This window comes from Copidosoma floridanum, unplaced genomic scaffold (genome assembly GCF_036245765.1).
Source record: "Copidosoma floridanum isolate Cflo_tuat_1 unplaced genomic scaffold, Cflo_Japanese_pri ptg000013l, whole genome shotgun sequence".
In the NCBI taxonomy this organism is placed as follows: Eukaryota; Metazoa; Arthropoda; class Insecta; order Hymenoptera; family Encyrtidae; genus Copidosoma; species Copidosoma floridanum.
In genome coordinates, this window is record NW_028321890.1 from 22448984 (window position 1) to 22474765 (window position 25782).

A 25782-nucleotide genomic window follows, 5' to 3' on the forward strand; every position below is an offset into this window, starting at 1 on the left:
TTGGTTTTTTCGTTTTTTCGGCAGTTACGTACTACGCTTGCTTCAAACTTCTACTCGAACTAGGACGAAAATCTATTCACCCGTGATTCTCGAGTGAAGTTTTTTCTTCCCCCGTTGCGGGCTCAACCCTAACGCGTACCAGCTTTTTTTTTTTTTTTTTTTTATAAAAAAAAAGCTTGAGTCGGTCTTTCCACGTGCGAGAGAGGGAGCTTCCAAAGCCAGATGGGGACAAAAAGTAGTGGCACGATAACGAGTGATTTAAGGGGCAGCATCGCGAGTTCAGCTCTCCCGTAGAATTGAAGATTGAATTTTTTAAGTACAAGCGGAGTGACGCACGGCTAGGAAGACAATATTTTTTCTGTCTTTCACTCTGTTTCGCGGGAAAGTGGTCCCGGAAAGTTGGGAGGAAAACCTTTGGCAAAGTGGATCCGACTACGAAAGAGAGTCGAAAACGGAAGCTGGTAGCTCTTTTCGGATGCGAGAATGGGCCATTGCGTCGCTGGAACGGCTTCTATTGTGTCGCGCGTACTCGGGGATTTTTATCACGAGTGATCGGGAGCGAGAAAATTTACATTAAACGTAACTGTTTCGAGAGCCAGTGGTTTTTCGTTCCTTTTTGATATTGCGAATAATTCACGGTGATCGCTTTTCCACGATGTAATTAGTCTCGGTCACGCAAATCCACTCGAGTGCAACAAGTTTCGCTCGTAAAATCAGAGGAAGAAATAAGATAAGAAAAGAAGCACTCATCGTTTCGTAAGAAAGTACTGTACCTTTTAATTGTCAAAGAATTCATTTCTTCTTTTTAAGTTCCCAAATTAATTGTCTCTGCCTGATATATTTATATTATTGTGTTTTAGTGCGTTTGATTACGAAATATTTTGCCATTCAATACTCTACTTGACTTGTAATTTTTGTTCATCTGAATGACTCCTAAAGTATACTTACAGCCACGGAGACGCATCACATGAAGTCGATAAGACAGAAAACTCCGATGAAACCAGCGGGGAGCTATTGCAACAACAAGCAGAACATACAGCGACACTCCATGATGTGCTCTTGTATCTAACGCTAGCACAGCTTGTCAGTTGGTAACTAATAACAAAATCATCCTGTCGATATAAGAATTTTTTAATTAAATATTCGCATTTTCTTCGTCTCTGCATTGTCCGTCTGACTAAAGCCAAAGTGTACTACTTACATTATAAAATTGTTTCAATTTAACGATTTGATGAGGATCCATTAACCAATATTGCATAAGTAGTTGAAAACAAATGTTTTAAATAGACTTTAGAAATTTTAATAATATCTAACTTTTTGAATATTATTTTATTTAAGAGATCGGATCTTAATGTTTTGAAGATTATCTCAAACGAATCCAAACTTTAATTCAATAAAACAAAACTTCCAATGGATTTATTTATAAAATATGTATGTTATCTTCAAAAACTTAAGAATACATTTATTCCACACATTGAAAAAGTCAATCATATCATTCATCGCATAAAATCAATAAAATGAAGGTAATGAGGTAACAATGAGCATTACAAATCTCCCTTTACTGCGACAATTGGCAGAGCATAGCGACGCCACGCTGTATCCAATGCTCGGACGGCTTGTCAGTTGGCAACTTCATGGCTATGACGAAGTTCGTCGAGTGGCCTGTTGTGGAAAGTGTGCCTCGTCTCTCGCTCGTCTTGTATACCGGGCAGTTGTAATCAGCTCGTTCTTCAACGTCGTCTTTTTTCATTGGCACCAACCATAACTGATAAATAGTACGATCGACGGTGAATTAAACAAATTTTTTTGTTAAAACATACGAAATTCATCTTATCATTTTGTACTGCTAGAGCACTAACAAGTTGTTCAAATATCTTCATATTTTTTGATAAATTTACAGTTGATTGTTTTCTAAAATCTTTGTATGTATGTCATATGACAATACTGTTAAACATCATCGAATTGAATGCATAACTGATTGAAATTATTTAGTTTTGAGAACAAAAAATTAAAGCGACCGAACAAACTTTTATTTAAAGAATAAGAATAGGTACTTGAAGTTTGGTTTTTTTCATTTAAAAATTTAACTTCTCTCCATTGAATTTATATATATTTTTAACCGAAACGATTGTGTTTTGGAAATGTAAATACAACGACAGTTTAACAAAAAAAAAAAAAAAAAAAATACATAAACAACCATAGGTAATTATGCAAAAAAAATTCCTGGTAATCTCGAGATGGACCAAAATTTTGTGCGAGAAATCAAGATAACTACTCTAATATGCTCTCAGACATCGAACGCAGTACAATCTGTGAAACAGCGTGTTATTACGTGCGGCATCTCGTCGTAGAGGACCTTCGGCAGGGACTCGTCGAGCATCATCGTGTCCCGATTAAATCGCGCCCCGTCGAGGAACAGACCGTAGATGTACACCCCATCCTCGGGAGGCTTCGTGAACTCTGTTTCCTTGAGCGGCACAAAGTCGTAAACCAGCAGATCTATCGGGATGGAGTGCTTGCGTGCGTAATTTTGCCGAGCTCCGGTCAAGAAGGCCTGCGTAAAGTAAAACCCCGAGATCCAGAACGTCGTTGGTGGACCCTCCTCGAACCATGTCTTTGACAATTTTTAAAGTCACCAATTTATATTTCCGGCTCACAAGCAGGAAGTATGATATACTTGAATGTAAGAGAAAAAACGGAACCTGTAAAAATTGCAAGCGATCCAAAAAGTCGGAGACGTAGCTTCCGAGACGCTTGAGCGACGGATACGAGACCCTGAGCCAGAGCTCGGGTACTCTGCCAGTGATTATCGAAGCGAAAACTTCCTCGAGTTCGGCGCCCATAACGACGAGACCTGTAGTAAAGAAAGAAAGTTTGTACCAAATTCAAGAGTGGACGCAGAGACCATGGCACTTGATTTCTCGCATAGCACAGTGCGCATAATATATTGTAACGGACGGAACTTGTAATTGGGACTGTTACTATATGTCGGAGCAAGCTTTATTTTCGTTACAGGGTTTTTAATGACAGTAATTAAAAGCTTGAACAAGTGCATTACAATTGTATGACTTCATTTGTCAAGTGTTGCTTAAATTAGAGTTTCACTCTTACAACTTATCATATAACATTAAAGATGAATGAATTTTATTTGTACAATTTATCCTTTTGCCATATAGAGCCTACAACATCTCGTTATATTTTCATGAGGGGATAGTATGAATGAAAATAATTTATGTGATAATAGATCCCTTATAAATACTGGGCGACGCTCTACTCGCCAACCATTAAAATTCTGCCAAGTCTTAGATTTTGCATTTAAAAATTTATTTAACAATACTTTTCAAACACGTTTAACATTGTACAAAAACTTGATGATATTTTCGTTAGTATTTTCTTATATTACTCACTGAGTCCTATGCACTCCTTTTTTTTGTTCAATAAATATATGCTTCATCGGTTTCATGGACAATGACAGTTTGCATTTTTATTTTGATGATATCATTATATTATAGTAACAATTCATCATTTACTAAAGTGAACTTGACATAACAACTATGTTTTTGTATTAATTTTTTCAACTATGTTAAGGACGTTCGGTAGAGATAGCGGGGGGGGGGAACCACTTGCGGGGCAAGGGCGAAGTAGCGATGAGTGAAGACTTGGCATCGCTGCGTTGATTACGGCAGGGTATGTGTATATTTGTAATGTATTTATGCTAAAGATGTAAGTATTTGATTTTTATTCGTTATAACAATGTAATAAAAGTGAGTAAATAATTAAAAAGACTTGTGACAGATATATGTACATACAATTATGTTCGTAGCTAATGTAAATGAAATTCTTGAATTTTTATGTGACTTGAAAAGTCTCATTGAAAGTTATATGTTAAATAATTAGAACAGACTCTAGTCTCTGCGATTACTACAAGCATGTGATTTTGTTATCTTGTGTAAAAAAATTGTATTGTATAAAAATTAAAAATTTTATGAAGAAAAATAAATATGTGTTATTATAATACAATGTTTTGTTATGGATACGGGTGGAACCTATATACATACACTCACACACATATATAAGCTTATTTTTTATACAGAAATATATAAATATCTACCATAATATTTAGATATTTACTGATTTACGTCCTGGAACATTTTGAATTTCCCGCTTCTTGCAACGTTGCCTACGAACTAGACGATCGTCGCGAAACTTTGTGTACATATAGTTAATAACATTATCTGTGACACATAAAAAAATTGGAGACATTCATCACGCCAATTTTTTTTAAACTGAGTTTTTATAAGTTTTCCCATAAGCGACCGTGTTAAAATGACTAAACTTTGAAATTCAATATCTCGGAAACGAAACAGACGAACCTCTTGAAATTTTAACAACTTCATTGTAACAACAATAAGAACGTCTGGTTAAAATTTCAAAAAGATTCATCACAGGGTTCTATCTCTACCGAACGTCCTTAAAAGTTTTTTTTCTGAGGGGTAATTTTTTCTTTTTATTCCTGAAAGTCCTTGTCTCTGTTTTTGTTTCTTATTTTTTTTATGAATGAATTTTCAGCATCTTGTTTTGTATGACTCTTTCTTTATCGTCTTAGTAACCGACTTTCCGTCACTGTGACTCGTAATCTTAGCCACTAAACGTTTTTACTAAGAATAATATTTGCAATTTTGTCTTTGTATCCGTTCTAATCACTATCTCTGAGTTTTCTTTTTTTTTTTATGGAGTTACTTTAAATCTTATTATTTTTCTTCTTTGGATGTTTTTTTACTGTTTCATCTCTCAATTGAAAAACCTGTGTTTATGGTTGTGTTTTTGTAGCTCGAGATATTCCTAATCCAATAAAAACGGCCGAGAAAACAAACGAATTTTTTTTTATTTTGTCGTAAGGTGTTTGAGGGACTGTGGAGGAGTTGTCAAATGCCTCACCCAAATCATTGTATAATATAGAAAGATGTTTTTCGTATTTTCGTATAAAGAAAAAAAAAATTAATAGCAAATTAATACTTCAGAAGATCGTATAAATGCACATGCACTTATACAAACGTACCTTTAATCGCCTTCTGTATATTGACTAAGCTGACGCGAATAGTTTGCAGAAGCTTATTGAACCTGCCCATTTCTTGAACGAGCACGGTATTCATGCTCTGCTTGTACGAGGTTGGATGTTTTTCGAGCGCCTCAACCAAGTCAAAGTCCCGAGGCAGCTTCGACAGAATATCCCCGGATATTGAGTATACGATCTCATCCTGGGATTTGCCGACGTCCGAGACCCCTGCCTCCGTGTCCTACAAATGAATGGTGAAATGCCTTCAACATCGTAAAACTGTTTCTGCAGGGATTATTCATCGATTGATTTGACAATTTGACGGTATGTATTTCCGTGAAATGGAATATACTGCGATTTTTACTTGAAAAAACTAGATTGGAAAATAGTTGAGTTTGACAAAAAGGTAAATGTCAGAGTGATATTGGCTAAACAAAAAAATAAGGTTGAGTTGAAAAGTATTATTTTAATTCTAGTGCGCAAAGCATTGACTTTGCAAAGAGTAAAATACGAAATAGCACTCAAAGTTGAAGTATTCACGCAAATTGTTGAAAAATTGTCTGCAAGATCGAAAAATGTAATTCTCAAAGATTCCCAAGTGATCATAGTTGTTATTAATAAGTAAAAAAAATTCAATTAAATTAAAGGTAACCTTGAATTTTTTTAGTCAACTTATAGCTGTTTGAAAGAAAAAAAAAAAAAAAAAAAAAAAAAAAAAAAAAAAAAACCGGCACGCAAAATACCTGAGTGAGCATGATCGAGGATAGCATGAGCTCCGTCTCTTGCTGGTCCTTGACGATGTCGGCGTTGTCAGACATACCAAAGATCTGCGGCTCAGCAACCATCGGTAGCGACCTTACGTAATCCAGAAACTGTTCGTGTTCCTCGGCTCTCGGCACGTAATAACGGCCGCTCTCGTCCAACGCGTACTCGTCCCGCAGAATCACGTTCTCCGTGTAGTACTTGGCCAGTATGGTGTTGAGCGTGCGACGGTCCCACTCGTCGGTCACCCGGCCTCCATAATTGCACTCACCTTTCGACCCCCCCAGTGCACGATGTTAATTAAATTGCCTTCTCTCCCCCCCCTCTCTCTCTCTCTCTCTTTCATCATTTGCTTGCATGCGGCAGCTGTACACTCAAGTCTCTCTAGCTTACGACGCTACGTGTATATTTATGTACGTGTTTACTTGAGCTTGTGTTGGTAGTCGGGAAATGTGACCTGAAAGTGCAGAGCTCGTGTATTTACGAATTTGTACGCCTATTTGGATTTTCCGGCGAGTAAATGGTTTCGTCAAATATTCATGCGAGCGCCCTTTGTTGGCTTTGCCTGTTGGGAAAGCAGCGAGGAGGAAAACGCGTGCAAGACCGTCTGCGTGCTTAACATCTCATTCGAGCTCCGTTGGGAATTGAATTTCAAAGCAGGCTCCGACGATTTTTAAAGTGCTTCAACTGCAATTAAACTAGATTTTCCTCGCCAAGTTCCGGAATGGGGGGGGGGGCGGTTAAGTTTGCTGTAGGTTCCTTGAAAATTCTATTCCTACAGTCAATAGGGGTAATTGGAAGTTTCGAGAAACTGAGTTTAGAAAGAAGATGTTTGGTGGAGAACAAGATTAAGCTGTCTCTTATGAACTCAATGCAATTTGATTGGATTATTGATTTAAAAAAACTTTGTTACTTAAAGTAATGCAATTTATGGATGTCTGATGAAAAATCAACAATTTCCACTAATTTTTCAGTTTACGTGGCTCCTTATATTCTATAAAATAATTATAATTGATCACGTCTGAATAAATAAATAAATAGACTCTCAAGTCTGACGAGAATTGACCATTTCTACTTTTTTTGAGATTCAGCTCGCCGCTAATCAGCTACTTGTAATCGATGTATAATTTCTACTTATTTGGAAATCCATTAAATTATGAAATACTATTCTATAACATGAAAAAACATTACGCCTGACCAAAGTTGACCTTTTCTACTTATTTCACAGTTTAATTTGCTGTTAATGATTTATAAAGTAATATTGAGTTTTATCACATCTAATATAAAAAAATAAAATACTTATGTCTGACAAAAATTAACCATTTTCACTTATTTTGCAATCAAGTTTGCCGTTCATAAGCTACCTATATAGATACACACATGATGATAATAATATTGAATTTTATTATGTCAGATGTAAGAAAAAATCGATTGCTGGCCAGCATCAATGTTTTAAGTTTATTTTTCATTTTACAGTGCCGCACATATCCGATTAAGTACTGTTGAAAAACAAATGCATCTAAAAAAAATGCATTAATGTCTGACCAAAGTTGACCTTTTCGGCAGACTATGTTCAATGCACACTAGGATTGCGCACAATTCTCTTGTGCAGAAATTATTTTACACAAAAAATAATGCACAAGCTAGAAGAAAACGACCACAATTTTTTTCATTTACATTTTTGTGCACAATATTGAATCTAAATTAGTGCAGTTTTGTTAATAGACAACATTTCATCTAAATTTGGAAAAAAGATATACATCTGACCAAAATCGGATTATTCCACTTGTTTTGCAGTTGAATTCGTCGATTATATTTTCGTATTATTGAGTTTTATTACTTCAAATCTAAGAAAGAAGTCCGTGTCTGACCACAATAAACGATTTTTACTTGTTGTTTAATTCAATTCGCCGTACATACCCGATAAAATACTGTTAAAAAACTAATATTTAAGAAATACACATTGATGTCTGACCAAAGTGGACCTTTTCTACTCATTTTTTAATTTTGTTTACCGCTTTGAATCCATGAATTAATATTAAATTTTATTCTGTCCGATTTGGAAAAAAGACATACTGATGGCTGACCAAAATTGCATAATTCCACTAGTTTTGCAGTTGAATTCGACGATTATAAGTTGCTTTCTTAGTATTGAGTTTTATTACGTCAAATCTAAGAAAAAAGTCCGTGTCTGACCACAATAAACGATTTTTACTTGTTGTTTAATTTAATTCGCCGTACGTACTCTATAAAATTATGTTAAAAGCCAAAATTTGAAAAAGACACATCGATGTCTGACCAAATTGGACCTTTTCTACTCATTTTTCAACTAAGTTCACCGCTTGCAATCCATGAATAAATATTGAGTTTTATTATGTCTGATATAAAAAAAATACATTCATGTCTGACCTAATTCGGACAGTTCTACTTGTTTTCCAGTTTGGTTTGCCGCTAATAAGCTGGTCATAATCATATATGATCTATGGAAGAATTTTAAGTTTTATTGTGTCTATAAGAAAAAATGTATCTAGAATCAACGATTTTTAATTGTTTTTCATTTGATTAGGTGCAAATAACCCATTGAATATTGTTTAACGATATGGAAAAAGCTATTTTAACGTCTTACCAAAATTGATCTTTTTTACTTGTTTTACGATTTAGTTTGCTGTTAATGACGGGATAAATAATATTGAGTCTTATCGTGTATAATATGAAAAAAACCGAATCTTATCTCATTTTTAATACAAAAAAAATAAATTTTATAAGCCTGCGTCTGACCAAAATTGAATATTTCTACTTTTTTGAAATTTAGTTTGCTACTAATGATCTATAATATATTATTTAGGTGATGAACGAATAAAATATGAATAAAATACCGATTTCTGACTAAAAGTAACCATTTCTAGTTTTTTTTTTTTTTTTTTTTTTTTTTTTTTTTTTTTTTTTTTTTTTTTTTTTTTTTTTTTTTAAGGACAGTTATACATTTTTTGATACGAACAAAAATCCTATATCTGTAAACGACAACCTATCGTGCAAGCTATCAAAACAAAATAAGAGGGGTAAAGAAAACCCATTCCAAAGCGAAAGGGTCGAAAAGTCCATTCGCTGCATGAACGCTACTCTATTTTTCCATGCAGCTTCACATTGCAATACAAGTTTCGATGGAGTTTTATCGAAAATAGACTCTTTCATACGCGCAGAGCAATACTCTATACATGCAGAAATAAATGAGAAATTCCATAAAAAACACCTGCTATGTCGTTTTCAAAAAAATGCTTTCGTATATGATTTTCCGAAAGATTTCTCTTATTTAAGACATACTAATAGAAACAAACATTGCTTACAAATTTATAATATAGGTATTTACATACCTGTCAGATATTTTAAGGCTGCAAACTGAACGTCCTCGTACTGGGCCAGAAAAATCTTTAGCTGGAGGGCACTGATGCGGAGGTCCGTTTCGTTGAATTCGTAGCGATTATTCCTTGAATTATTTTTTAAATAGTTAGTTGTATAATCATAACGATAATCTTTATATTTATTACCAGCCGATTGGCCCAAACTTCCGACGCTCCTGCACAATTGCGTGGAAAAAGCAGAGGGCAAAGAGCAACTTTTTAAAGTTTTCCGTCTGCTTTGCCGCAGCGAAAAATTCTGGATCGCATATTGGGTCCTTAAACACAGTTTAACGCAGCTATTCACACCGTAGTAAGAAAATCATTCACTATCGTCTCAAACGACTCACTTGTAAATAAGATCGTATGATATTCGACCGCAAACCAGTCGGAGGTTCGTTGGTCATTTTCACTCCGTTTTGCAGAACGCTGACCGGAAAGTACTCCGAAGGATAACTCGTCAGCCAGAGCCGGAAATCCGGGTGGACCGTCTCAGGAGTGAATTCTTCGCATATCTGCACGACACATTCACTTTAGCACATGTTTATAAGATTGAGAAAATAGTCAGACCCTACGAACCTTTTCAAGAGTGGGCATCCAACTCTTAGCCAGGTGGCAATTCTGTAGGACGACCCAGGTGCCATTTTTCATGCCCTCATCGATCAGTCGGACGGCGATCGGTCCCTGGCCCTGACCCAACGACAAGGAGCTCAATCTGTTCCCCCCAAAACCTTGGTCATCCGCGAACTTGAGTAATATGGCCGTCGGATCGGCACCCGGAGTCAGAACGAATATCAATGGTACGCAGGAGTGCGAGTCAGCGTACGAGGAGACGAGGTCGAAAGGTGGCGATTCCACGTACTTTTTTCCCATTTCCTCTGAATTTATTTAGAACAAGAGAGTTTTTAAGGCTTTAATTGCTTTATCACCAGCTGACAAAGACAAAAATGCAAGAAGCAGTTTAAAAAACAAAAAAACAAATCAGTTTAATAGAACCACATATCCTCACGTTCGCACACAAAGACATTTTTTTACCCTCGATAAACATCTGAACACCGGGAATGACTTTGTCGTATCGGAGGCAGCGGAGGACGAGCAATTTCTCGAAACGTGCAAGCCCGTCGAATGGAGCGGGAAGCTCCAACGTGTGCGGCTCTCTGTGATCAAAAATGACTTTCCATTCCTCTGCGAGCGTTCCCAGGGCACCCTTTATTCCCTGATATGAAAAAAAAAAAAAAAAAAAAAAAAAAAAAAAAGAGTAATTAATACTCTGTACCCTCTATAGATTGTTATAATTTACCGTAACGTATGTATGCATACCTTGAAATCATCGTGCAAATCGTCAAGCCGGCATATTTCATCCCAAGACTTGTTCGGCAGCCACTTGGTCGGATTCGGATGTGGATTTTCGAGGCCGACACCGCCGGTCAGAAAAAACATCCACTTGGACGAGGACATCTTGCCCTGCTTCTCGAGCAAATTGACGAGCAGTATGAGGGAGAAGAGTAGCTTGTCCTTCTCGAAGAGCGACCGGCAGATGTTGACGTAGAGCGAGTACGTGAAATGCTTGCGCAAATCGTCGAGGCGCTGCTGGATGTCGTCCACGGGCTTTGTATTATCGATCGTGTTCTTGAAGAGATTGACGAACCATATGAGAGAGTACTGGTACATTGGATCGATGTTCGCTAGAGCAGCTAGAAGGGGGGAGGAGTATGATAGAGCAAGGGTTAGATGAGAGTGTAGTAATGTTGCACTTTGCCTATGCGCATTCTCAAGAGAATGTTGCGTAGACCTTTTCTCTTGGTTCTAAAATGTTTTATTTTTCTTAGGGGATGCAAAAAAAAACCTAATTTTTATTATTTCTCAATATTCTACACAACAGAATCGAAAGCTTATCCCATTAGGTTTTGTAGATCTGAATCGATATCGTACGTCTATTGAGGATAATAAATGAATACTGTATACAACGTGCATACTCACAACTAAGTACCAATACGTAAAAATCATTTTAATTTATTTCATGACTCCACAGATAGTTAAAAGAAAGATGCTGTGGATGAATTAATTCAGTATTTTTTTTTTTTTTTTTTTTTTTTTGTGAAGATTGAAAACTATAAAATTTATATATAAAATTTGTTGACACATCACAGCTCAATAGACTTGTATTTTTATGAAAATCAATACCTGCAGCGCCCGAAACTGCATTTTTATATTTTATAACGAGTATACTTGGACATTTACCGATTGTGAAAAATAAAACGGTGCTATAAGTGGCGATCGATGTGTATTGCAATCTCGTCTCGTCGATGGACTTCTCCGTAATTTCCGCAGTTGCCTGCTTCGCTTCGATCTCGTTCGAGAGCGTCTTCGAGGAGCTCAGCACACTAATTGCAGTTTGATCTTCCAATATGTTCTCATCGGATCCCGATAGAACCTCCAGTATTTTGTCCTCGATTTCCTTCAACATTCTGTCAATAAACATTTTTCTCGTTACTTTGAAACTTCATACGCTCATCAATAACGGCATTCAATGATAAAAATAAATTACGCCACAAAGGCCAGCGAGGGACAACATTTTTTCTACATTTCTCGTTTTCGTAAATTAAATTAAATTGCCGCTACGTTACATCCCTCACAGGATTAAATTACACTCAGGAAACTGGATACGCACTTTTTATTTTCCGCCCCTTGCACGATCAATTGATTTTTCTCAGCCTCTAAATCGGGCCTTTCTTTGGCGACTACTATACCCAACAGTTGGTCCTCCAACCCATCCGGCGTTATCATGAAATTCAACAGTGTCACTTTCACGGCGACTTCGGGCAAGTAGTGCGGATTTCTTAGCTTTGTCGTTATGTAAAATCTATCGAAAAACGTATAAAATAATTCAACTTCTTATTCATTCGGGGAAGAACAATGTAAAAGTCGTCACCTAAACTGGTCGTTGTATTCGACGGTCGAGTCGCCCAATTTGATACAAATAGCTCCCCCAGATTTGAAAGTCTGTTTAAGCAGTAGCGGCTCCAGAGCCGCGTCGAGTTCCTCGCCGACGTTCTCCAGTAACACCGGCTGTCCAAATTGAATGGCGTTCTCCAGCACCCTCATGTAATCCGACTGGGTCAATCTGATGACGTGTACGTTGGCCCTCTTTTCCAGATTCTTGACCCACTTGTTGGCCTGGCCTTGGGGATCGATCATCAGCGGCCAACGTCTAGAGTTGCTGACTATGATGCCGTTGTCGACGGAGAACAAATCGGTCGGGAGGCCGAATATATTCCACGACCGGATCAGTACTGGGTTGCCGAGCACTTGCGTCAACTGAAAGTCCGGACTGCACACGACACCCAGATTTGTGCACACGGCCGTCCAGTGGTCGATTTGCTTTTGACGATACTGGGCCGTGAAAACACCCAAGTAGGCCAAAACACCTGCACTTATTAATACGTCCCCGGTCAGTTTGTAGTATCGAGTGCCCAGTGACTTGGCGATATCGGACCAGCGCGTGTACTCGCCGCCAAGTCCACCTTGAAGGAAAAAAAAAATCCAGACGTTAAAAACATTCTCGTAAATTTCAATGAGGGATTTCCTCGGAAAAATTGAATGATTGAATACAAACATGTGCGTACCGATCAGTTCTTCAGCTCTGCATAGCTTTTGCTGGCACTCGGCGACCTCGTCTGTCATCCTCTGATAGTCGCCTCTACGTACAGCCAAAAGTTTCTCGAGATCCTCGACCTTTTGCTGGACCTCGCGAAGTTTGGCCCGCTTTGCCTCGACACCAGCTATGGCGTGGGCATAACTGGCCTTAGCTTGGGCCAAAGCGATTTTTTTCGGAGCTACGACCTTGGCCACCTTGTCGTACTCGGACAGTGCGATGACCCACTTGCAAAGACCCTCGCAGGCCATCGACGCGTTGCGAATTTTGTCGGGATCAAAGCTCGGGTTGGTGAGTATGGTCGAGCGGATCTTTGACACTATGCGCTCGGGTATATTGTCCTTGTCGAAGGTGAGAAGACTGTCGAGGAATCGTATGTCACCCAAAACACGCAACGAGGGTTTCCAGTAGTCCTCGACCATCATTCCCGATTCGTTGCGCACTCGATCTGCTTTCACGTCCTGTGGGCGATGTTTTTACGATGTAAAAAATCACGTTGGAAATAGTTTTTTCATTTCTCTTTTTTTTTATTCAAAGCTGTGAGTAAAACCAACTTTTAAAATGCATATGGCCTCCATGACGAGTTTAACCCCTGCCGGAGGATTTTTCATCGTCTTGACGATCTGTATGTCTTGAACGGTCAAGGTATTCAACGCGTCATTAGCAGCGTTCAAAATCGGCAAAACTTCCTTCAGATCCGCGTCGCACTCTGCCTTTATGGCCTCTGCCGCGTCTGCTGCTTCCTGTATGCGCATTTTCGATTCAGAGTTGTTGCATAGGAGTGTAGAAATAAAAAAAATTGGAGAGTCTCTTTGATTACCATTGCAATTTCTTCGTCATGTTTCACGATTTTTTCAATCTCGGCAACCTGAGCAGTTTCCTTCTCGATGTTGGCCAACACTTTTTCCACGTCCTTCGTGGCTTCGATCAGTTTCGGCTGCAACGCGACGAGGGTCCCCTGCATCTTGCCCACCTGCACGTGAGCATTGTTGAGCGATTCCAAGCCAGCTTCATACCTCTTCTTGTTGTCCAGCACTTCTTTTCGCTTCTGCGCCAAAATTTTCTCAAAGGTACTGATCAATTCCAAATATGAGGTCGGAGTTACGTAATTGTGTCGCTTGGTGCGCGTCAAAAAGTCTTTTGATAAATCCTGCGTCGATGTATGGAAAGTCTGACACATCGAGATGCACGCCGATCTTTCGTTATCGGTAAGCTCGATGTTGCCGAGGAACTTTGTGGCCACGGCAACCAGAGCATCCTCGGGCCACGGCTGCAGCCAGTCTATGGTACAGCAGTTGACGAGGGCAGGAAATTTGCGGATTCGAACGCGGAAGTTGTCGCCGATCGGTGACATAGCCACGACGATGTGCAGCTGCTCTTTGACGAGCTGCACGAACATATTGTAGAGCGCGACCGGCGAGCCGTCGGTTTGCAGGGACTTGTCGCGTTGACGGTCAATTTGTCGCATCTTCTCGCAAAGATCGACCTTTTCGTCGGTGGCAAACAAATTGGGAATCTCCCCCGAGTTGAGCAGATTGCTAATGTCTTCGAGGAACGATTCTTCCTTGATTTGAATATCGGTGAACAGGAAGGTCGTGTGCAAGTCCGAGGACACGGTCTTCCGCAGGATGTCCTTCATGTCGTCGTGCCACTCGCTGACGCCGTAGAGTTTCGATATTTCCACTTGGAACACGTCGTAGTCGGCTATGTGAGCGGCCAGACGCGTCAGCGACTGACGGCCGGAGCCACCGACTCCGATGAGTAATGCATGGCTTCTCGACTGCATCATGATTCTGCTGATCTTCGACAGGTGCTCGATTGCGAATCTGTGAGGTTTCACGGTCGTTTTGATGGCCATTTTGAGAACATTTGTCGAGAAACTTTGAAGTTATTACCTGAAAAGCACCAGGTTCATCGGTTTCTTCGAAATGGAATTATACTCCTGCAAGTACTGATCGACTACCAGCGCAAGCTCGTCGAGATTTGGAACTTCAGTGTACATCTTCGAATCCGCCAAATTATCTTGAAAATTGCAGTATATCAAGTTTCTCAATTCAAGCTCCGTTACCTGTAATTATTATTATCATTATTATTATTATTATGATTACTTTTTTTTCGCCTGATTTTCACCGAAAACACGTATAGATCGAGGTATTACCGGGCTTCCGGGTTCGTTGACAAAGTCACCAAACAACTTATCTAAATCTTCGTTCATCTTTTCTGCCAGTACCTTGCGAATGTACTCGACAAGCCAAGCAGTATCGGCTTCGTCCGCCAAACGATCACCATAAACTCGAAGTATCTCGTGAACCCACAATCTCTTCAAGATCCTCTTAACGAGTCAAAATAACGATTGTCAGTGCGAGTTAAATTAAAATGTATAGAGGGCGTACTGTAAAGAAATATCGTTACCAAATTGGTTGTCGTCTCGGGACGGCAAAGCAGTATGCCTTGAACGACTCTCGAAAAGTCTCGCAAATTGAACAAGTAGTGTGACTTTGCAGGTGTGGGAAGCAAAAACTTCAGCGCCCCCTTGTAAATATCCAAAGTTCCATGGACGACGTAGTCCACGTAATCAAGAAAAGCGGCTGGGAAGCTGTGAGTCTCAAAGTGCCAGGTGACAATTTTACGGAAAATCGTTATCATGACCTCATCCTCGAACTCGCTGATCCCTAGCGTGAAGAAGTGCCTCTTGAATCGGGGGGTGACGTCTTTGCCGCTCGATGGTGGCAGCATAGCGCACACCGGCTGCATGTCGACGAAATGAATCACCGATGTATCTTTGCGATCGTACCACATCGCGTGATCCAGCCACTGGCGAAGCAGTTCGATCGGAGGTTGCGCGCCAAACTCTTCTTTTTGGGGAATCGAGACGTCATCGATGAATATCACCCAGTGCAAGCCTACATACTCATTTCATACTCCAGCTTAGATGTACACGTAATTTATAGAATGGAAACGAACGTAAACGAAGATCATCCATACCTGGTGGAGCTCCGTAAATGCCCTTTCTTCGCTTATCCATTTTACTCATGATGATATCCTGAGTCTGATTAGCCGTCGTTTGTGCGGAAAAGGTGATGAAAAGCGGCTTGTAGACCTGAGGATCGTTCTTCTTGAGCAAAAACTCGGCGATGTACGATGACTTGCCGGTACCGGTTGGTCCGACCAAGAGCACGGGTTTTTGATGCCGCACGAGCATCTTGAGCAGGTAAAAGTACCGAACGGTCTCCACAGTCGGTACAATGATCTGATTGACCGGGGTGTCTCGAGGAATCGGGGGAGCGCTCAACAGATCGTCCGTCCACAATATCCACTTGCCTTTACCTTCTTTTACGTACTTGTAGTCGTGAACAAGGCCTTCGTCGGGGATCGGCGTTATGTAGGGCTTTCGAGGACTCATTATTTCTTCGGGGAGATTGAACTGCGTGACCATATCTTCCGGGAGTTCGGGCTCCTGTAGGCCTCTGAACAAGATGCTGAACCTTTCGCGGTACTCGGTGAGGATGGTCCCACCCATCGACCAAATGCAAGAGAAGAAGAAACAACCCTGCAAGAACGTAATCATCGTCGGGACATTTGTACGGAAAAATACGTACATTGCATCAGTGATCGTACCTCGATTTGAGCCCTCATCTCCAAATCGGAAATACTCTCTACGTATTCTTCATTGTAAAAATCGTCGCAGAAGCAGTCAAACAGATACATCAGCGATCTAACTAGATTCGCGGCTTGCATACTTATCATTTCCTGGTGCATGAAATCAAATTACAACTCGATTATTTATACGTGGCGTTTGCTTTCGTTTACTTACGGGTACAAATTTATTTTAACTTATGTATATGCTTTACCCTACTCGAGAAAACATTGATGACATTAATATACTTAACGAGCTATCAGATGTTACTTTAGACTGGAATTAAAATAAAGCGCTAAACGAAATGTATTACTTTGACGTGACATCGTTCGATGAAATGCAGTAAAGCCGGGCAAAAACGAAGGAACATGTCCTTCAAGTGGCTCTTTATGTGGTCGTTCAAGGTCTTGGGCAACGTGTTCAGCCAAGATAACAGTAGCGGCTCCCACCCGAGAGAAACGGGTTCCATGTAAATCATCCCGCATCTAGATACCGTTGCTGGAGATGCAACCTGCGTAAGTATTCAAAGAAGGATAAAAAATGGTTAACCATGATTTTCAAATGCAACTCATCTTGGCCCTCACTTCCAAATCCATCGGCTCGAAGATCAAATTCGTGGTGGGAGCCAGCTGTATGATCTCCCCGGACATCAAGCAGAGCTTTTTGTTGTCGTCCAGCACGGTATTCATGTTCTCGATCCAAATGGCGTCAACGGGGCCATCAAAGATCAGCCACTTTCTATTTTCATTGGCCGACGTTGCGAACTCTCGGTACTTGATAGCGAGGACCCCGTCCCTCCACTCGTGCGAGGCCGGATCGAACTGGCCGTACAGCTGTCCCATCGTTATCGATTTTGGGTTTATGACAGTTATCTCGACGCGGTGCTCGTCCATCAATTGGCGCTCCTCTATCAGACGCAGCGCTCCCGCCAAAACTCGGTAGGCCGTGGTCTTGCCCCCAAAAGGCAGGCCCACGAGCATGAAACCGTGGCGCACGATCATCATCTCGTAAATCTGCTGGACCTTCTTGAGGAAGAAATCGGTGCACTGGAGGTTCATTTTTTCGCAGACCTCGTGAGCACAAGCGTTCAGGTGCGTGTAGTCCGGAGTCGGCAGGACTACACCAGGAAACAGGTCCGAGGCGATTCCTGACCGGGTAAAATTACAAAAAACACTCTGCTATTTAGTCTGATGGTGCGTTTAGTGTTACGATGATAATCAATACAACGCACCCTTGAACAGTGGAAGATCCTGGCTGAGGAATTTCGGCAGGTTGACGTCGTTGATGCTCCGCAGTAGGAGTATGTCCTCCGACTCCTCCGGGTATTTGAGCTTCAGATTGCCAGCGGCAGTGAGGACCGATTTGACGGCTCGCATCCCGTAGTCGTAGTGGCACTGGCTGCTCAGCTGCTCGGAGCAGAGCTTGTACGCGGTGACTATTTTAACGGCCAGAGGCCTCCCGTTGTAAAACCCGTACGAGTAAAGCGTGTTTTCCGATATGAGGGCGTAGTCGGGCACCTGGGCGATAAACAATCCGATTATCCATACGGGCGCTTTTTTTGTCGAATCCCGTGTACGTACCATCATCGCTACCGATCGAAATAGGGCCTTCAGGTTGTCCGGTAGTTCCGATCTTCCGGCGTATCCGGGATTCATCGTGATGAATACGGCACACGAGGGATCGAGCGAGATCTCCGTGCCCTCGAATATCAGCTTGTCGGCTTTGGAGAGAATGCCACGCTGAATGGTCAGTATCTGCTGGGCGACAACGGACAGCACCTCGAGATCTATGCGGTTGAACTCGTCGAAGCACGACCAGGCACCGCACGACGCCAGGCCCTTGAAGAACTTGCCCAGGGCGATGTAGTCGAGACCGTCCGAGCAATTGAAGACCACGCACTGCTTGGCCACGGCCTTGGCCAAATCCTTGGTGGTTTCGGTCTTGCCAGTGCCAGCTGGGCCCTCGGGCGCGCCACCCAAGTGTAGGTTCAGGGCACCGAATAACGTGCGGTAGCAACGATCCGTCAGTGGTGTTATTACCAGCCGCGAGGAGTTGCCTAGGTACTCGTAACCGTAGCGCAGGTTTGAGTTTATCATGTACGTCCACATGTTCTCCTCCTGGTGATCAATTCATCACCAGTACAAATCGTATGCATATGTGTCTTTATAGTAAGGGAAAGTAATCTCATGCAGTTTAAATGTACCTGCCAGTAATATCTAAGATGACAGAGCCACTTGAAATCGGTGTTACTCACGACGGCTTCTTTACACAGACTGAAAAGTACGTCCTTTCCATGCACGTCCAGTGTTACCAGAGCCTCTGAAAAACCAATTTAAAACGTTATTTTCATTTACAATCAAAGAAGCTTGCGCGAAAAGTACATAAATCTGGAACATTTGCTACTTATTTTTTCTAATAAGTACAGGGGCAAAATCACTAACAAATACTTCTTCCTGTCACGTCAAAACTTGGAAAAAAAAAAAAAAAATTATTAAATTACAGACATAATGTACGAGCCAATCATATACTAGTCCGGACAGACAAGTGTCACTTATAATGATAACAATGAATAAGTACAAGTGGACCGTATACACAGCATCTACCAGAATTTCTAGGACCCTATGCGTCCGGACTTGTGTCCAATTCAGATTAAAACTTGCTCACCCAGAGTAACTCGATTCTGCTTGGACAATTTCCCACGTACGAGGAGAATGATGTCATTGAGCTCTTGCTGGCACTGCGCGTAGTACTTCTCGAGGCCTTGGAGCCCGTGGTTCGTCATGGCTAGCTCGATTTTCGTGGTCCAGTAGAGCTGGCCGACACAGAGGACCGTTTGGCCGGGCCACTCGAGCACCCACTCGGTGCGGTGCTTTTGCGGGTAGGCTTCGATTGCCTGCAACACCTTGTACTGCACGCTCTTCCGCATGTCCGTCTCGAGCTCGGCCAGCCACTTTTCCACTTGGCCGCGCGCCGCCGACGTCGATATCACGTCGCACAGGGCGACCAACTCACCCTCGGCCGAGCGCATCTCGTGCACGTTCAGCTCGTCGTCGAACGTCAAACGGGCTATGCCCTCGAAACATTTTTTCAGGTGTGGCTGAACCCTGCGACAATCATTCAACAATTTGGACGTTTGCTTTACGGACAGCCCAAAACGATGGAAATTTTGTACTTTTATCACATTACATGCGTGCTTAGAAACTTTTTTACAAAGTAGAAAAAACTTGTTTACCAAACACTCCATTGTCGAAAAACTGCCGTATGGTCGCTTACCTCGTTGGGTCCTTCGTCTCCGACAAGATCTCGAGTAGCTCGTCATTCGACAAAAAAAAGAATCTCGGAAAATAGATCCTCTTTTTCTCCAAATACTCGTTCAATCCCTTCTGAACGAGATCGAGGGTCGCGTGGTTCTTCTTCAAGCGATCCAGCATCTTGTCGATCTCCGCGACCGTGAGCACGTGAGTGTTCGCCTCGACGGTTTTCATGATATCGCGCCACGTTTTGTCGACCGTGGCAAATCTCTTGCCCTCCTCGGGCATCTGTTGCTGGATGTCGGGGGACGTAAAAATCGGCTCTAGGTACATCCAGGTGGCTTGGACCTGCAACCACTGATCGATGATGTTTTGCAGCAAGTGAAGCTTTTTCTCCCATTTCCTGCAATCGAAGCTCAGTTAACGCGGGAGCTAGAGGTAACAATGGCTCATCAGCCGTTGTGGAAAAGCTCACAGAATTTCCTCTTCGAAAGGCTTGATGTACGGAGAATTCTTCATCGTCATCGACTTGAGGATGTGGTCGTCGAGCGTGAGCTGTATGTCATCGACCGCGGCGACTACGTAGGTGCCCGTGTCTTTGTACGGGTTGATCGTGAAGTGCGTGTCGATCCAGTCCTTCTCCATCTTTTGCATGGTCTTTTCGAGGGTGTTCTCTTTGCTGGCCGCCTCGGAAATGCTCTCGAACCGGGCGATGTGCTCGTCGAGCTGCAGATCGAGGATTTTCCGGAGAGTCAGGCTCTCGTCGAACTTGACGGGGAAGCCAACGAGGTCGGATATCTCCAGCCAGTGGCGTTCCTTCAGGCCCGGGTTACCGAGGGTCAGCACCACCGGCATGCGCTCCTTGAAGCTTTCGATGCTCTCGCGCACCGTCTCCGCGAGCTTCCTCGGCTCCGGCTCGTGGAAGCTTTTCTCGAGCTTGTACATCGTTCTGCAGGACACATTCGTCAATAATATGTTGGGGCCAGAGAGCAAAAGTCCATCCATCTCAGTTAATTATTTGGTTCAAAAAAAATAAGGTGACAACAAAAGTAAAGTACAGATTTCAGACTACAACAGTATCGAATTTTTTAATAGTTTTTACTGGTGATTATTATTTTTTTTTCTTTCTTTGTGAGAATCCAATCCAAAAACGTGATTTCATTTTTTAAATAATATTTTGTCAACGACAATAAATAATTATTTTGAACAATGAGTAATAATCTATAGGAATTTCCATCAGATTTTATATCAAATCAATGAGATATTATAAGTTTCAATTAGTTACAACTGATATTTTAATTTTTTTTTACTTTTTATTATGTCATTTATGAAAATGATAATGAAAATAATAACTGATAATAACAAATGATAAGAGTTTTTTAAATTTTATTCTCAGTCTTGAATTTATACTTTATTACTTATTGTTATTGATTTTTATCACTAATCATTAGTAGTTATTCGTTAAGGATAAAAAAATAAATTGGTAAATAATTTAGGTAATGATTACTCCATCCCAATTATAATAATATTAATTCTACTACTATGTATCATTTGTCATGTTTATGAAATTACCTAAAACTTGTAGACACTTCACCATCGATTTCTTCGGGATTGTAGGTGCCGATCATCGACGTCATCCACTTTTCGTACTTGGACAAAAAGCCGCAAGCCACGTCGTAAAGTTTCTTGTAAGGCGTCAAGCGATCGACTATCTCTTTCCTCAGCGGGTACTGCGTGGTCTCCCAACCGAAAGAGTTTTCCTCCTCGTTGAACTTGTCGATTTTTTCCATCGCCATGACCAACTTTTTATCCAAAATCTGGGCCTTCTTTTGATACCGAAATATCTCGTCGACTTCTCCCAAAAATTGGAACTCTTCGACTTGCTTCTGGTAATTGTCCAACTCGTCTTCGAATTTTTGATATCTCACTGTTGATTGCAACAAACATTTAGCTTTTTTTCGATCAATAAATAAAATACACCTTGTTCGATCGATCGACCGATAAAAAAAAGTTCACCTCTCAACAACTCCTGAAACTCTTCGGTTTTGTTTTCAACGATTACCGCGTTGTGATTCAAAACTTCAGGCATCTTGTGGTACCAGTGAAAGGCCGTATTATTGTTACCGATCTCCTCGTCAGTTAAAAGCCAGTAATCGGAGAGAAAAATAACGTTCTCGACGATCTCGTACAGCTTCACCTCCAATTTTTTCAGCACCAAATCCTCGACTTTTTTCATGTAATCGATCAAATCCATCAGGGCCGCGGTGTTTTGCGGCGAGTTCTCGGCGTGCTCCGCGATTGCTTCGTAATCCTTGGTAACGCTGAGAAGAAGCATGACGCGACATATTACATTGCTTGCATCTACGTATTTTTTTTATTTAAAATCCAATCCCATATTTTTACTAATAAATTAATCAATGTTTTTAGGTCGGCTTGTTTCGTCGTTACCTCAGAACTTTTTCTTGATAATCCGACACCAGTTTGTTGAGTAGAGAATTTTTTAAAAATCCAATGCTGTCTGTTATCGTGAGCAAAAAATCCTTTTGATTTATTTCGAAGAACGGCGTGTAGATTACGGAATAGTTCTCAATGATGACTCGTCCTTCACGCTCGTGATAGTCGTGAATTTTTCCCTGGTACTCTTCGAACGGCGAGTTTTCGTCTTTTATGAAAGCTTCGACCACCTCCAACTCGTTATCGTTAAAATACTCTTTGTACCTTTGAAAAATTTATTAACACCCCACTCAATCTTTTTACACATCGATGAATCGTAAAAATCTAGCAAAAATAATATCGTTCATTTAATTATATTTATAAAAAAAAAACAGACCACCTATAAAAAGTAATCATAACAATTATTGTATACTATTAATAAATCTTTTCAATAGTTATTATCAACAACTAAATTTTTTTTTTCGTGTTTAGGATTTCAATGTATTATTTAATTCCGTGAATCAATAACGATAAAAAATAATTTTTATGAACAATCCGTTATAACTTATAAAAATAATTATTGGCTATTCAAAAATTTCAATGATTAATAAAAAAAACTATAAATATGTCATTCGGGACGAAAAAAAAAAAAAAAAACTGACGATTAATAAAAAACAGTTACTGAATTTCATCGTTAGTTAATCACTAACTTGGAAAGCCAAAAGGGACTGAATAACCAACTTGTTACACAGAAGTCCAGTGGACTGCAAAACTGATTTTATTTTTAACTTGATTATCATTATTTAAATAAATTTCACATATAACGATTGCAGGGCTCACTTTATAAATGAATATTTTAACCGCGATTCAATAAAGTATTTGTCATTATGTAATTATTGAGGGTAAAACAATTTACCGAATAATGAGTAAATATTTTGTCCAGTGTTTCAGTATTTGTGTAAGGTTTACTCCAACTCTCCTGTTGTATTATTGTATAATTAAAAAAGTATACAAGCAAATCTTTAGGTGACATGAGTCTCTGTTTCACGAAGTTATTCCATCCCCTTTTGTTTAACATCGATGCTTTGTTTTAGGCTCGATTAATAAAATTGTTTAGCAGTAAATTAAGTACTTGTTGAGCTCCGAAAGTTTCGATTCCAGCACTCCTCTGAATCCCTCGATGAGATCGGCAATTTTTCTTTTCTGCTCGACAATCACAGCCTCGGAAACATTTGGCTGCAAGGCAATCCACGAATAATGAATGACTATCTTTGTTCCAAAAGTCTTTAATTTTTAATGCATTTTCCCAACCCCATACGATTTCATTTCAAACTTCAATACCGATAAGGCATAAAATTCTCCCATTTGCTCGAACGAAGGAAATTAAGGTTGTAAGTAGGTATACATCAGCCCACCTTGAGGTAAATCCGCGGACCCGACCAATCGAGATAAAGCTGGCTCTCGAGCCGCTCGAAGCCCATCACTGCCTCGCACATAACGTCGAGAACACTCCCAATGATGTCCTTGAAGTATTGAAACGGCGGCTCGAAGCTCAGCTCCCTCGACTTGACGACTACGTTGAGCTTGAAAGTGTTGTCCAAGTGCTACATTTTTCGGGGAGAGAAGAAATATCTGCCGTTACGCTTTGCATCGGGGCAATACGCATGAAAATGTTACCTGAATGTCGAAGATAAAACCAACGAAATCACGAAGACTGCGCTTGTAGATCGACAAAAGCTGGGACTCCATTAGCTTGGCTATGCAGTTGAAGAATCGAGCGAAAGCTCGCGAGTCGAGCGGACTCGGAACGAGGTTTTTCGCATTGTTCTGTAGGAACATAGATTATTGAAACCACACGCGCTCATCAAGTGTGGCATTTGAGTATATGGCGAATATAAATCGAGTTATTATTTAAATGTCTTGGATGAATATGGCTTACTTTGTAAAATATGTCCTGTATGCCACTGAACCAATTATCTTTCAAGTATTTCACGGCGCTTTGGACTTGGTTACTGACAGTGCTCTGGAACAACATCAGGTCCCAGCTTTCGCTGTGCCTTTTTATTTCGTTTATATCGATAAGCCGAAAATCTCTGCAAACATATTAAATGACGTGGTGTGCATACATCCACATTTCATGGTCGTTTCTTCATTTGATTAATCCAAGAATTTACCATAGATTTAAATCGGCGAAACTATCGTAACTCGCTAACTCTTTAAAGAATATAGTATATTCACCAACAGAAATTATTGTGTAAATTTTTAATTTTTCACCGATTCTTCACCGATTCGCGTAAAGAAAAGCAACGGCTTGAGTATCAAAAACAATACAGGGGAAAATATTTTCGATCTAAGTTTTCTTCGTGACGAGGAAAACAAAAAAAATAAACTCAAAATCGAGATGATAATTTTTTGAATTTTCAAAACCTATAGCTACGCAAACTTTAACGAATAAATTCTTCAACTGCTGCCGTTCGATTTTTTTTTTTTTTTATCTCCTATTTAAAGCAAAAGGGAGTTCAAAAAGAAAATAATTACCGAAAATCCCTGCTCCACAGGGTCCACGACATCTTCATGCAGGGATTGATCAAGTTCAAATTATCCCGGATTCTCAGGCGTCGTGCCGAGAAAATTCTCGAGTAATCCACCGGAAACTTTCTCTTCAATCTCCTCGTGAACATCAGCGACCTTTCCTTTTTTTTCGTTTGTACCACAAAAAACCAAAAAATCAAGGTATTATGGAAAAAAAAAAAAAAAAAACCTCCGTTCCAAAGCCCAATGAACAAAAACACATGAGCACCCAAAACAACTAACCGAATCCACCGTATGGGTGTAGGGGCCTTTCAGAGCAAACTCCACGATCGATCTCCTCACCGTGAGCACAAACTCCTCGCCGATTTCCTCGAGCAGCCTCTCGACGCACCCGGCGAACGCGTCCCTGTGTTTCCGCGGTACGAGCGCCAGTATCCGCTTGGTCCTCGCAAGCTCCATAGGGGCGACGTGCAGCGTGTCCAGTCCGTGTTTCACGTAGTGCTGGAAGCTCTCGCCGCCACATCCGGTCACCAGGTCAACGATCTGCCCGCGGAACTCTTGCCGCTGCAGGCGCGCGGACGTTGCTTTCGCGCGAGCTTTGCTTGCGAGCTTTTTGCGCTTCCGGGAGACCCGATCGAAAATATCCACGGGTACTTCGACGACGTCGTCGTCCTCGATCGAGCTGGTTATGGTGAAACGCTGGGACAACGATCGCGGCAGTTTCAACGATCCGGTTGACGAGCGTTTCGAGGCGGTGCTCGAGCTGTCGCACAGGTGACTTAGGTACTCCCGGTACTCCATGGCGACGTATTCTTTCGTGAGCATTTTCAGCCGGTATAGTGATCATTCATTCATTCAAATTGAAGCGGGTATTGTTACGTGGGAAACCGATTCATGATAATAATTACACCGCAAAGCTTGTAAATTATGAAAAGCATCGTTTTTTTCTTGGCAACAGGAAAAAAGGAAAAATAAAAGTTTTTCCAGTACAATGAGCATTAATCGTTCTAAGAAGAGCTTAATCGACAAGTTCGTTGCTCGAACGAGGATGAAAAGTTATG

General features: G+C 40.8%; 1 protein-coding gene across 1 annotated transcript; it reads right to left on the reverse strand.

The window, feature by feature from the left end:
- Nucleotides 1–1558: 1558 nt before the first annotated feature.
- On the reverse strand, nt 1559–25546 carry Dhc36C (Dynein heavy chain at 36C). The gene is made up of 39 exons (XM_089590746.1): nt 24974–25546; nt 24728–24849; nt 24129–24282; nt 23867–24016; nt 23605–23793; nt 23322–23425; nt 22205–22474; nt 21773–22077; nt 21329–21683; nt 20232–20705; nt 19779–20159; nt 19170–19609; nt 18709–18824; nt 18086–18622; nt 17737–18022; nt 17090–17652; nt 16819–17016; nt 16487–16618; nt 15854–16418; nt 15281–15771; nt 15027–15200; nt 14764–14936; nt 13689–14694; nt 13423–13611; nt 12840–13329; nt 12146–12737; nt 11885–12076; nt 11455–11681; nt 10534–10907; nt 10249–10429; nt 9793–10091; nt 9564–9728; nt 9364–9491; nt 9190–9302; nt 5800–6089; nt 5060–5297; nt 2703–2854; nt 2333–2614; nt 1559–1765 (listed from the first exon to the last, which is right to left on the reverse strand). The coding sequence occupies exons 1-39, from the start codon at nt 25544–25546 to the stop codon at nt 1559–1561; spliced, it is 11877 nt and encodes a 3958-aa protein (XP_089446872.1).
- Between the last annotated feature and the right edge of the window lie 236 nt (nt 25547–25782).